The 14,271-nt window shown below is 27.2% G+C and overlaps 1 protein-coding gene across 1 annotated transcript; it reads right to left on the bottom strand.

Moving 5' to 3' along the window:
• Positions 1 to 250: 250 nt before the first annotated feature.
• LOC112687463 (craniofacial development protein 2-like) lies at positions 251 to 1,097 on the bottom strand. The gene is made up of 2 exons (XM_025560184.1): positions 914 to 1,097; positions 251 to 855 (listed from the first exon to the last, which is right to left on the bottom strand). Exons 1-2 carry the CDS (start codon positions 1,095 to 1,097, stop codon positions 251 to 253), a joined length of 789 nt encoding a protein of 262 aa, XP_025415969.1.
• Between the last annotated feature and the right edge of the window lie 13,174 nt (positions 1,098 to 14,271).

Raw genomic sequence — 14,271 nt, 5'->3', positions numbered from 1 at the left:
TTAAATTCCACTCCTCCGGGAGTCTTTCCTCCTGCCATACCATTTCAATAATACTATGTATTATTGATACTGTTTCCTCATCTAATTTTTTTAATATGTCTCCCTGAATCCCATCTTCTCCGGGAGATTTTTGGTTTTTTAACCTTAATATTTTCGTTTTTCATTTCTAAATACTCTACTTGCGCTTTTTTGACATTCTTTATACACAATTTCTTTTTCTATATTATGTTAATCATTGAGCCACTGGTTTCTAGCTTCTTTTCTCCGATTTAGAGCATCTTCGCACATATCGTTGAACCATGGTTTTCTTACAGCTTTTAATTTTCCGATTTCTGACTCTGTCACTAATTATAGTATCATTAATTTTCTTCCATTTTGCATCAATTGAGTCATTTATACCTTTATCTATCCTTCTGATTTTTTCCGACATCAGATACTTGAATTTTTCACTTGTATTCACATTGTTTAGTTTAGCTGTGTCATATTTGTCTACCACTGTTTCTTTTTTCCGAGTAACCTTTTTTATTTTGGCTTTCATTTTTCCTTTAACCAGATAGTGATCCGAATCACCATCGGCTCCTCTTATCGTTCTTATGTCTTGAATACAGTTTTTGAATCTAGCGCTCACTAGAATATGGTCGATTTGGTTGACATACCTTCCATCAGGTGACATCCATGTTTCCTTATAAATATTTTTATGAGGAAACATTGTACTTTTCACTACAAGATCATTTCCACATGCAAAATCGATAAGTCTTAATCCATTATCATTTGTAGTTTCGTGCAGGCTGTGACTACCAATTATTGGTCTGAATACAGCCTCTTTACCAATTTTTGGGTTTAGGTCACCTAAGACTATTTTTATTCTGTATTGAGGTTAGGTTTAATGTTATGTCCAAGCACACATAAAAACCATCCTTCTCTTCCTGCGGCTTATCTTCGGAAGGTGCATGCACATTTATGAAAGTTATGTCGAAGAAATGCGCTTTCATTGTCAACAATGAGATTCTTGGATTGATAACTTTGAATTCCCTTATATTTGGTATTAAGCTTTTGTGTACCGCAAAACCAGTTCCAAACTGGCGTTGTTCATTCATTTACCATAAAGTATAGTTGTTTCTTGTATATTTAAGGTTCCAATATCATTTCATCTAATTTCTTGTAGAGCATCTATTTTTAACTTGTATTTATCGATTTCTTTAACAATGTTTTGGGCCGCTCCAGGTTTGAAAAGAGTACATACGTTCCATGTCCCAAACAATAAGCCATTTTTCCGATTTCCAGTCTTATTATCCAAAGTTCCACGTATCCGAGGCATGTATATGTTTATTAGATCCTGAACAGAAGATTTTTTACCAGGCAGGGTTGTTAGCCCTGCGCTAAACCCCCAATCTGGAGGACCAGTCTACTCCAACCAATTAAGATCAGAGTAGGGAGAAATGAACCAACTAATTAAAGTTAGTTCAGTTCAGAGCTTGAGGCCCCTGGTTCGCCATATCCGTCGCACTCTTAGTGCTCCCCTGAGGGGGTAAAACATATTAATTAAAAAAAATTTTCAACACGATTATTAGGACGATCATTCCTGGAGACTATAGTTGGAGTACCTCTTACGTATCTGATGATTAATTCGCTTCCCCCTTCACTTGATCTACGAAACTCCAGCTCTTCACGAATTTTTTTTCATAAGTTTCTTCGATGTAATATACGGTCTGAGCTGATACCAATATTGGAAGACGGATAAAGTGAAAATAATTTTTTCTTTGATTTTAATATTTCGAAGACATCAGCTGATGAGCTAAAAATCGCTTTAATTGGACGAGGTTTATCACGACCACGGATACCCAAACGTAATAATTTTTTCGATTTAATAATTTTATCACCGCTAATAATTGAATCGATAAGGTTATCTACAACATTATGGTCGTGGAAAGTTTTGTCAACGGTGTTATCTAAGTTAGACTCGATAATGTTGTATAATATTAGATTGGAAGCTCTTATATTACGTTCGCCGATCTCATTAATGATGAATTCTTCGGAACAATGTGAAACATTTTTAGTATTATTTTTTTGATTTTTGAGTTCATTAACTTCACTTAGCAAACGGTTTATTAAAATTTTCAACTCTGGAATATCACGTAATCCATTATTGCAGGATTCGCAAAAGAATTTTAAATTACAGGTTTTTAGAGAAAGACATTTTATTTCGCCCACTGATAGACCGGTGCATGCAATATGAAATACTAAATTGCATCCATCACATTTAACGGGCGTACCTAGTTCAACGAACATGATAGAACAAATGAAATAATTTTGAGTATTTGTAGATGACATAGCTATGAATTAATATTTAATTTTAATTATAGAAAACTGTAATAACAAAAACACTATCAAGAGAACGCAAACCTTACTGCGTGAATGCCAGAGATAAACTGATAAAATATTATTTCTGTATTACTACATTATTATATTATATTATAATATAGTATATATAATAATATTATATTACGTAACTGATTTTTTCTATATACGACACTAAACTTAATGTTCTGGGCTTATAACACAATAAAAACATTATGTTAAAAAAGATTTATAACTATTCCAGCATCCAAGCTGTGCCGCAACTAGAAGTGGGACTGGGGATGGTCAGCACTGACAAGAGGCCTCAGCTTAGAAAAATTGAGGACTCAAAATGCATAGAATTTATTGTACTGTATACATTTGAGAGAATATCAAGACCAGTGGCACAGTAACTATTTTTCATTATTTTCCAAATTATAGTTTTGTCTCCTTATATCCGAGAGGTCAATTTCCCCCGTCTCCTTATCTGATGACATTGCATAAACATAAGGTAAATTGAAAAATAACGAATATTCTAATTCACTGTAAATATTAATAGAGCTAATAACGTCAGAATTTAAATTGTTTATCATATTGATAGATTTTATATTATATTTAGTAATAACAAACACAGGATGATAATGAAACTATCGTTAATTTCAGCCATGATAACTGCTCCGAAAAACTAGCTCACGTTGCTGTCGCAATCCTCTCGTTGTAAGCCACAGACTACGGTTGCTAGGATATCTAGTCCGTGATGTAAATTTAGCTTTATTTGTCGTGTCTTTTCATAGTTTATTCGTATTTTGATTGGTAATTGCAATTATGGACCATGGTATCAGTCAGTAACATGCATTTTTACCTCAAAAACAACATACTAGCATAGAACAACAACAATAATAGTAGGTACGGGCCATGGTATCATATGGTATAAATATATAATTATATAATTTAGCAATATGCATAAAAAATTTTTAATTGAATCTGAAATTTCACTATGGGCCTGGGCCTTGAGAGCACTTTTCCCCTTAAATACGCCACTGAGTCTCAGTAACTAGAGGACAAGTTTTTACGTTATTCATTAAGTCGCGTCCACACTATGCCGAATGATGTCGATCGGCATTATGGAATGTGTACGTGTCGCCCGCTTTTGAACCATGTCGGATTGAATCGAATACAACCCGAATCAAATCGATACGGGTGAAACAGAATCGAATCGACAACAGTAATGCGGACTCATCGAAGCACGTTGCTCGACTTTAAAGCAACAGTTGGTGTTATCAACTACAAAAATTGTTATAATCTACAAATATCAATTACATTTAGTATTTCAGTTCTGTTATTGTAAAATGTAATACAAGGAAATCGTAAATAAGTACATTGTGTTTTAGTATCCCATTAGTCATTCATTCTAGTAATGGGAATTATCATTCCTTTTATGGAATTGTTCCAATCAGTACAGTTACAATAAAGTACCCATGGGCGTAACTTGGAAATTTATTAGGGGAGGGGGCAAATATATAATAACATATCTAACGAAAAGGGTGTCCACGGCTAAACGCCGCTTTACTACCTGCATATTATTATATAAAATTATTAATTTTCTAACATTATGTTTAGATATTCGAAAATTGAAAATTTATTAAAATAAAAATTGTATAGTAATAGCTATAACCAGCTGTTTTGTACTTATTTTAAAACAAGGTATATTAAATATCAGAGGGGGCACTGCCCCTCCTAATTTATTCTAGGGAGTAATGCCTCCCTTACCTCCTTCCAGTTTACACCTATGAAAATACCGATTCCAAAATACTCATTACATCGGTACAATTTTTTTAGTTGTAATTACTTAATTAACTAATTGTTTTACTTGTAATCGAATTCGTTTACGATTCCACACAGAACGATAAAGTATTCAAGTGTACTCGATTACTCGTTCATAATGGATATTTAGGAACGAATACGTTTCGTACGCACATTACTACAGAAGAACATAAACCGATCAACCACATGGTGGACAATTTATTTACGTTGTAATACAAGTACGAGTTTTGTCGTTTTGAAATGGTGTTGGAACGAATACTTCTCGCCTTACTAGCCTAGCATTTAAGTATTAGCTGTACAGTGTCTTTTACACTGTACACGGAATTAATCAATATATTTGCCTAATTCTAAAATAATTATAGGGATAAAAATAAAAAATAAAATAATAGAATTAAATTTATTTATTCGTATGGCAACAGTATTTAATAATTACTATTTAAAAATATTAACATTTTCGTGTTTTAGTTGATAATCTATTACGTTTTTCGGAAATTATTTAGCCAGATTTTAAAAAGGTCCTTTCAATCTGATTTTGATGGTACACACAAACGCAGTAACATTAAATCAAATAAATTTGAATAATTATTTTTTCTGTCATTCCTCCATTTAAGAAGATCTGATTTTCGGTCTAATATAGATTTGTTTAAATATCTATCTAACTCAACAACAGCATCAGATGTTGGCGTGTTAACTGAAATTGAAGTTGACAACTACGAATTGTAAACTAATTATATAAACATTATAAAACAAATATCAATGATAATATAATTTAAAATAAATCTCTAACTATATGTTTTAATTTTACTTAACATTTTTATATCAGTTTAATAGATACCTGAGAGTTAAACTATTGCTAAATTTCAGAAGTTTCATTTTCACGATCGGTCGGTATGTTTTTCTCATTTTCTCATATTGGACTCTGATTTAAATGAATAATTTTTGCAACTCTGTATTATCTTTTCATATGTTTTTTTTTATATATATATACAGATTATTAAACGCTTTTTTTTTAAAAACGTGGGTCTAAAATGATTGCTTCTGTTAAAACAGGCTGATTGTCAATATTTTCAAATTTAAAATTGGTTTCATTACCATTTTTGAAACCATCAAATGAATAGCATTTGGTAAGTTTTGTTCTTTTTCTTTATTTTTATATGTGAATGTAACGCATTTATTAAAATTATTACTTTTGAAATTGAAATGCCATTTTCTGTACTTAGTTCGATAGTTACTTCTTAAAACGGTTTAAATACCGCACAGTAGTGTTTCATTCGTTCGTCGTGTACTAAATTATCTATATTATCTGTTATTGCAATTGTACTCGTAAGAGGTTCTTTAATATTGATACACCATTGAAACATGTCATACGTGGAGTTCCACCGCGTATAAACGTCTTGAATTAACTTTGATTCCGGGTACCCCATTTGTTTTTATGCATTTTTAAGTTTCATAATTGATTTTGATTTCGTACTTCGTTGAAAATACTCAACGGCGGTTTTTATTATTTTGTGATTGTTTTTTTATTTCATCTAATCCACATTGTGGAATTAGATTTAATATGGGCGCTAAACAGAGATATGGCACCAATTTTTATTAGTGCCGATGTTGTATTCACAGCATTGTCCCTCAGAGTAATTTTTACTTTTTTTATTATATCTCATTCTTTGAAACAATTATTTAAAAATAATGACAAATTTACATCTGTATGGGATTCTACTACGTTAAAACATCTAAGTAAAAATGATTTTAAAACACTCACTTCTAGATCTATAAAGTGTACAGTGACACCAATAAAACTATGATTATTTACGGAAGTCCTAACTATCAGTTGTAAATTAAATATATTTGGCATTTATTAAACTATTTCTAACTTTTTCTCTTCTTTATTCGAATAACTGTGGTAAAATAGATTTTGAAACAATTTTCCTCGATGGTAACTGCAGTTAAGTGGACTCTAATTATATCCAGTTTCCCGGTAAGGAAAATGGACCCAGTACACGCCTGTTCTTTTGTACTGCTATCTCCAATTAAATTCAAAGAATTAGCATTACATTGGACATAAAATGCTAAGTCATTTAGTTTTTTAATTTGAGCTTATAGTCCACGATATCACTCAGACATGTTGGCAGCATTATCAAAAGTTTGCGCTCGATAGTTGACAATATCAATATCATTTCGTTTAAGAAATTCTAGAACAGTCACAGATAGAGTTTCATCAGTATGACTATGAAAAGAGACAGAGCCAATAAACTATTCATTCACTGCACCATTCAAACAATAACGTATGTTAATCAATAGCTGATCAATATAGGCAAGATCTGGAGTTGAATTAAAGACAATACCAAAATACTTTGATTTAATAATTTCTTATTTTATATTTATACTAGCTAAATTACTCGGCTTTGCACGGAACTTGGCTTTAATGGATTACCTTACACTATTTAAAGCCAAGTTTGATGTGTAACTGTTAATGGTTATAAAAAAAATAAAACGAAAGTTCAAATGAATCGTTATAGTAGTTTTGGTAGTACGCTGAATTACTGTATTTGCCGGTTCCAATATTTTTAAAATACCTTCTTAATGCATGTATTAAATAATGGAGAGACCACCATGTCAAATTTTAAGTCATATAGTTTTTAGATGTAGCGTTGATTAATGAGTAATACCTGACGTTTCCCGTTGAGAAAATTGCGAGTGTTCAACTCCTTTAGGGTATTACCGTAGAACCTATGCGTTTTTAAGTATAAATAACCTGAAATAACGGTTGAAATAATAATTTGTTATATATTGTAATAGGTAAATAATAAATATAGCCATGTCTATCACGTCTTACTGTGCCGTTTAGCATATACTAATATCCTTATAACAATGTTCAATTTATTTTGGACCATTATTATTTTATTTATTCATTTAAAAATAGGTAATAATCAAATATTTTAAACTAATTAAATTATATTTAAAATATCGAACAGTATCAAGTGATTCTTCAATGCTTGTGTAAGTGATTCATTAGTGGTTGTAATAATTCCTTTGACAACTTCAGTCATTTTCGGCCCAATACAAGATTTTCAATGGGCTAAAAGAAATTTGACAATTTAAAAATTTTAGCTTCATACTCATTTCTAATTTTCTGGGCTCTTCGTTTTGAAACACCAGATTCATGTTTTCGGAGGGATATGATTATGAATTCATAGTTATAAGATCATTTAAATAATCATATAACTTTTTTAAACTGAATCTTACATATATAATAATTAAAACAGCCAAAAATCTCACTCGAACGACTACCGTCTACGCTAACATAATCAGTACTGTGGTCTAATTACGAAAGTGCATGTTGTTTATAAACAATTTATATCATAATATTAAGAGGCCATCGTATTACTCAAAAATATATAATGTTAATAGATTGGAGACATTAGTGTGTCGTTCATCGAACGGTTATTTTTTTCACATCAGCGATTTGGAGAGCACGTTCGATTACCACTATAATTATGTGTCGGTAATAAAGTATTGAAGTGCATTTCCATATCATAAAAAATTTGAAAATTATAATAAAATTGTATTAATTTGATACCATTTTATATGAATAAAAACTAGTCAGCACATTGTGGCCATTTTTAAATTGCGGCCCGAACTATAGTCCCCCAAGCCCCACTTAAACCAGCTCTGACCTCACCTAAATACCTGGATAAATTTGGGGAAATATCTATATAATATTTGAAAATTGAATTGTGAATTTTAAGCTTTAATTTAGAAGACCACTTAAGCTTTTGGGTATATAGTGTCAGAGGCGTAGGTATAGATTATTAACGGAAGGGGTTTCAACTTTAAAGAATTAGTAAGCGGACATGAAAAAATAAATATATTTACATCGGCAGTGAACTTTTTTTTTTGTTAGTAGTACATGCATACAATTTTTTTCTGATCACGATTATTAATTATTTATCAATTGAGATTCGAATCCCCCAAACCTCCCCCTTACCTACGCCACTGGGTAATATATACACATTTTTTCAGTTCTATTGTTAAATAATATTGATGCGCAAATGATGTATGATCTTTTAACCGGTAAATCGGTAAACGATGTATAACCCAAAAATTGAACGATGCGCAAATGTCTTACGAAAAAGGTCAAAATTATTAATAGTATTAATAATTATTAATAATTATTATTAATTATTAATAATATTATTATTAATATATTAATAATAATTTTTATTAAATAATATTATTATTAATAATGAGCAAACGAAAACCGGTGCAATCAAACACATAATTCGACGGACAAAAAGGTCATGTAACAGGTTACAGGAAACCCGCTGGCAACCGTGTAAAATGTGTAATCATATATAGGTATACAATTTACACGTTTATTTCAATTAAAAATTAGTATTTCATGCAATTTTCTTAAATTTTTCCTTTCATAAAAAACATCCAACAATAAAAAATACAAATAAAAAATAGTTAGCGAAATCTGTCGAAGAGTTCATGCGTGATTCCGTGACCAAGGAAAATATAGTCGTTATATCATTGATTATAGAATAGATCTCTATTCTATAATCAATGGTTATATTTATAAATTCATCGTTGCCACCGCTACTAATCTAGTGATGCGCTATCTATTGATCTAAAGCGCGTATTACACCATAATTTATAATAATTAATTACTCAATTGTTAATGAACTTATAAAATTGAAATTAAGCTTAAAACCTACTTCACGATGTACTCTTCTTTCATTAATAATAAGAATCAAGATAATCGGATGAGTGGTTTTTGATAGATAACATGCGTGACAAAAATTTCCATTTCACATTTATATTTATATATATAAATAATTTTTATTTATACTTTTATTCAATTTTAACTGTTTTTAGTTTTTACTAGAATTATAGAATTCTTAAAGCCATCAAATTTATAGGGAATTCATGCTGAGCTATAGACTTGATGTTTTGGCTTAATTCAAAATTAACTATACGACTTTGGTTAACTGGTCAAAAGAGTAATTCTCTATATTTTTTAAGATTATTTTTATCTAGTACATTATTAAAAAATGAGCATTAAAAAGTTTTAGTTTAAAATTAATTTAATATTAAATTTTAAAACTTAACTAGTTACTTTAGAGATTCTATCAATTTAACTACTTCCTTAATATTATAGTTTTTTATTTAACGAGCATATGAAATTTTCATATAAAATATTTAAGTTCATTAATTTTGTTTACATTCTTATTTTATTACATTTTAACTGATTTCGTTTTTATATAAAATATATTTTAGTTAATATTTGTCATGAATTAGTCATAGTTCAAATTAATTAAATGGAAATAATATTATTAACTGTTTGTTTTAATAATGAACTTAAAATAATATATTTTATTTAACTAAGTAATATGTTTAAACAAATATGTATGAATATTTAACTTAACCAAGTTAATCAAAAATTAAAATAACTTTTTCTTATTAATTCATTTTAACTTTACTCAACTGAATTTAAAAAGTAATTAACTTTTTCACCTTAAAGTATATATGTGGTACTGTATTATTTAAATTTAGAATTTGATTCTAAATAAATTATCGTACTGAAAAAATGTCACACTTCCATGAATTAAGAATAAAAATATCATGGTGAAAAAAAATAAACTAGATTTGGTTCGCTATTGAAAAAGTTGTTGATAACCCACCAATTCTGGAAATACAATAAAATGGTTAAAAATCACAATACTCGTATACAAAATTCCAATTATGAATTACTCAAGTATTTATACATCTAATTTTCTAGCATCTTAATTGTTGTGTCTGTCATGATTTTTTGAAGTAAAATGTGCAACACATTACTTCTAATATTAATAAAATACATTCTTAAAATGGTATTTTAACACTATAAAAATAGGAATTAATTATAATAATAGGAATACTCTTCAACTATGTTTTTCATCCATTTAATATTAATAAAGAAAATATACGTCATGTTTTTAGGCATTTAATTAAAAATTCAACAAAAAATGTGCTAAAAAAATGTTATGGTTTAAAATGAACATAAATATTGAAAACAAAATATTTATTATTTTCTGGAACTGTTGACTAATATAGTATATTAATATATTTATAAATCAATATATAGATTAAATAAAAACAATTGCTATCTCAAACATAGACATACTCTAATTTCAATTTTAACAATATAATAAATCAATAGCAGATAGTGTGTAGAGACAATACCTGTAGCCTTAATAAAATCGTATACTTACGGTGCAATTAATTCAAATTTTGAAAAAACGTTGATTAAACTTAGTTTCACTGAAAAAATCTCTTAACAGCTAATATAATTGAAGAAATAGGTAAAAAAATACTTTAATATTTTCTTACTTGATATAACCTACACAGTGGCTTACATACAGGAGGGTTTCCGGGTTCAAACCCTCCCTAGGGCCAAAAAAATAAAATAAAATTGTTTTATAATTGATAGCATTTAATATATTTATAGTTTCATTATTACGCTTTGAACTTAAAATATACAACTACACAAATATTATAATAATTAAATAATTATATTAATAGGTGTTTGAAAAGTTTTATTGACTATGCTGTTTTTATATTCCAATAGCTATTAATTTACTGTAATGTAAAAGTAAACTGTAAATTGGTAAAAATGTGTATAAAATAATATCTATTTATAGCAGTTATTTATCTGTGCAACGAAAAAAAAAAGATAACGATTATTTTTGTTAAACACCCCCCCAGAGCAAGATTGAATGTACGCCACTGAACCTACATCATGAATACAGAAAAAAAAAATTTCTAAAAATTACTTATATAAAAAAACTTTTTATTTAAAAAGTTAAAATCTATAATTGCATAGAACGAAATAATATATAATTGATAAATACTTTTATATAATATAGTAAAATTTTGATACAATATTAGTCAACAGATTACAAAAAATTATATAATGTTTTAAAAATATTATTCTTAATCTATGTATTAAGAATCACATAATCACATATCATGTTATTTTTAAGAAATAGTTTTAAGATTAAAATATAAAAAATTATATTATCACTATACACTGAAATAATTGCGATAGGGTTTAAATCGCAAGAGACATGAAGATAAACAAGATGCAAAACAAACAATACATACCTCCTTCAATACTTCGCGGTATTAAATTCATTATGTCAGTTTCATTTAAAGTGAAAGATTCTTTTTGCATCATTATAACAGCCATGGAGAAAGAGAATATAAAAATTTTCAACCGTAAATCCCTTAAATCCACTGTAATCGCTCACATTAGGATGTTAATGAATCATAATAGAAAAATTCAACGAAAAATTCGCGCTAGAAAAAACCAGCAATCACCAAATTAAGAGTATATTTTGAACATACTTTATTTAAATTTAATAATTTGTGGGCATTATTTGAAATCAGAATAAGTCATATTCGTAATTGTACCGTAATTGTAAAGACATTTTTTTTTTATTAATTCCCAACAATTAACGATTAAAGTGTTACCATTCATTTGCTGCTATTATCATTTTTACTATTTTAAATCAAGTTTGTAAAATCTTACTAATACTTATCACTGTATTTTTTTTTTTTTTTTTGTATAATTTTATGAAAAAAATCGATCCTAGAAAAATACTAGTACCTACTAAATTATTAATATTTGTGTCTCCCCTAAAATCGAAATGTACCTATGTTTATTGTAGATACATATTATCTATATATTTATGCTGATGGTGGTTAATAAATTAGTTATTGGTTTGCATCTGACCTGAATAAAAATAAAACTTACAAAAATTATTAAAAAACTTTTACGATTACAATGTCCCACTTTAAACCGTTTTAATATAGTACAGTTTTTGCAGAGGCATTCTTGTCAAAATTATTGCTCAAAATCTTTTATGGAAATTCGTTATTTCTTTAGATTAATTATTAAGATCTTTTGTATTTTGACATTAAGGGGTATACAAAAATATTTTAAAAATATTTAAGAACATAAAACGTTGTTACTCCTCGCTAAATATAAGAGATAGTTAACTAAATTCTGAAACTACACAATACGACGACAGTTTTTCATTGAAAGTGTAGAGTATAAACATTAACAACTCTTTGTACAGTAATTCGTGCATTCATTTAAAAAAAATTAATTAAATTAATTTTTAAAGCAATATAATATTGACCAGAAATTCTTTGTAAGAGCATAAATCGTATACAACTATTTTGACTATAAAATATGATATTTCAAGAAACATTAAAAACATTTTTTTTTCATCTTTCCAATAAATTGTATAAATAAATATTAAAACAATTAACATTTTTTATACACCATAAATATGTGTACACGTAAAATTACATGTATAGGTAAAACTAATCACAAAACTAAACTTTAAAATTTATTCAACCCACAATTATTATTTAAATAAGTGTATACAAAATTATTACATGAAAAAAAAAGTAGAACATAGGTAATAGAAAAATAAAATAGAATAGGAATATTATAACATTTAATATTAATAAAACTATTTAATAATCACATATTCGTATTATAACTTATATAAATTTATTAGTGCGTTATACAAGCACATAGAATATTTAAATAATAATGTTAAAATCATCAAATTCATGAATAATAATATCTATTATTTTAAAGTTTAAACGTTTACAAGATAAAGTATTACTAATTTTTGCACTTATATAACACGCATAAATATATAATCATTCATTAGATTAGCGCTTGTATAAAAAACAACAAAGTATTATAGGTACTGCACGTTTATAGATATTTTGTTTATTTTCACGCTTAGATACTAAGAAAGTATTAAATAAGATGACAGTTAATTTCTTCTTAGCCTTTTCGATTAGTATACTCATATTTCATAATCAAACAATGACAGAAAAACATAACAACATAAAATTTTATAAGTATAATAATAACAATAATGTATTTATTGTATACAGCAATCAAACTATATTGTTTTTGCTAGGTAATCAAATATTCTAAAATTTCTCCTATGGATATTTTCTGTAATAAACATTAGTAAAAACTTGTTTAAATTAATAAAATCAGAACCTAACGCGATTAAAGTAAGAAGAAAAACCATTTTCATAACTTCATTTTTTCATCGACAAGGTAGCAAACCATTATAGAATATCTTAATTTTTTAAAACAAAAATCCAAATTAATTCTCCTTACAGACCATCATTACAATGAAAACAAAATGATCTATGTTGCTGATTATTTTACATACATTTAACAAGTTGTTCAACTTAAGTTCGTGTCTCGTATACTATATTATACTAATTTATCATCTATATTTGTCAAAAATTAAAAAATATATATAAAACATAAAATTATTGCAATTTTCGCTCTTACTTTCAAAATTACTTTAAGTTGGTATGATTCAATATATTTTAAAATAAACAAAAAAAAGAATATTATATAATCTATTTATCCCCATATCCCACAAATTTGAAAGCTTTATCATTAAATATTACCCAAAATAATTAATTTATAATATTATTATTAATATAATATATATTTTTTTTGTGAATATTTTTAAAAATTAACAAAGATATAAAATATTATCGTTGGTCATAAATTAAAAAAATTAAACAATTAAAACAGTTTCAAAATATACATTGCTTAATAATCAAAAAAACAAATAATTATTTAATAGCAAACACACACACAAGCAATTATTTCAATGAGAAATAGTGAAAGGATCACCAAAGATATTATATATTCATGGGTAAAAGTAGTAACCCAAACCCTTTAACTTACATACATCTTAACGATATTATAAAAAGTTTGAAAAAATTCATATCTGCAAAAATAAAAAATAAATAATACATTTTATCGTCATTGTAATTAAATTTAATTTATTTTGGCATAGTATATTGATACACAGATTTAATAAATTATTATTTCATTTAAAATATATAAAATGTAATTTTTTTTTAATAAAAAAAATTGTATATCTACCACTAAGTATTACTGTCATTATTCGTATTATTATATTGTTATTATTGTTGCCATTATTAAAATGGTCATCTTTTTTTGTTATTATTATTATTATTATTATTATTATTATTATTATTATTATTATT

Source organism: Sipha flava, unplaced genomic scaffold, assembly GCF_003268045.1.
Source record: "Sipha flava isolate LNK unplaced genomic scaffold, YSA_version1 34_pilon_pilon, whole genome shotgun sequence".
Lineage (NCBI taxonomy): Eukaryota > Metazoa > Arthropoda > Insecta > Hemiptera > Aphididae > Sipha > Sipha flava.
The sequence above is the reverse complement of the archived record's forward strand: the minus strand, read 5'-3'. Positions and strand labels throughout refer to the sequence as shown.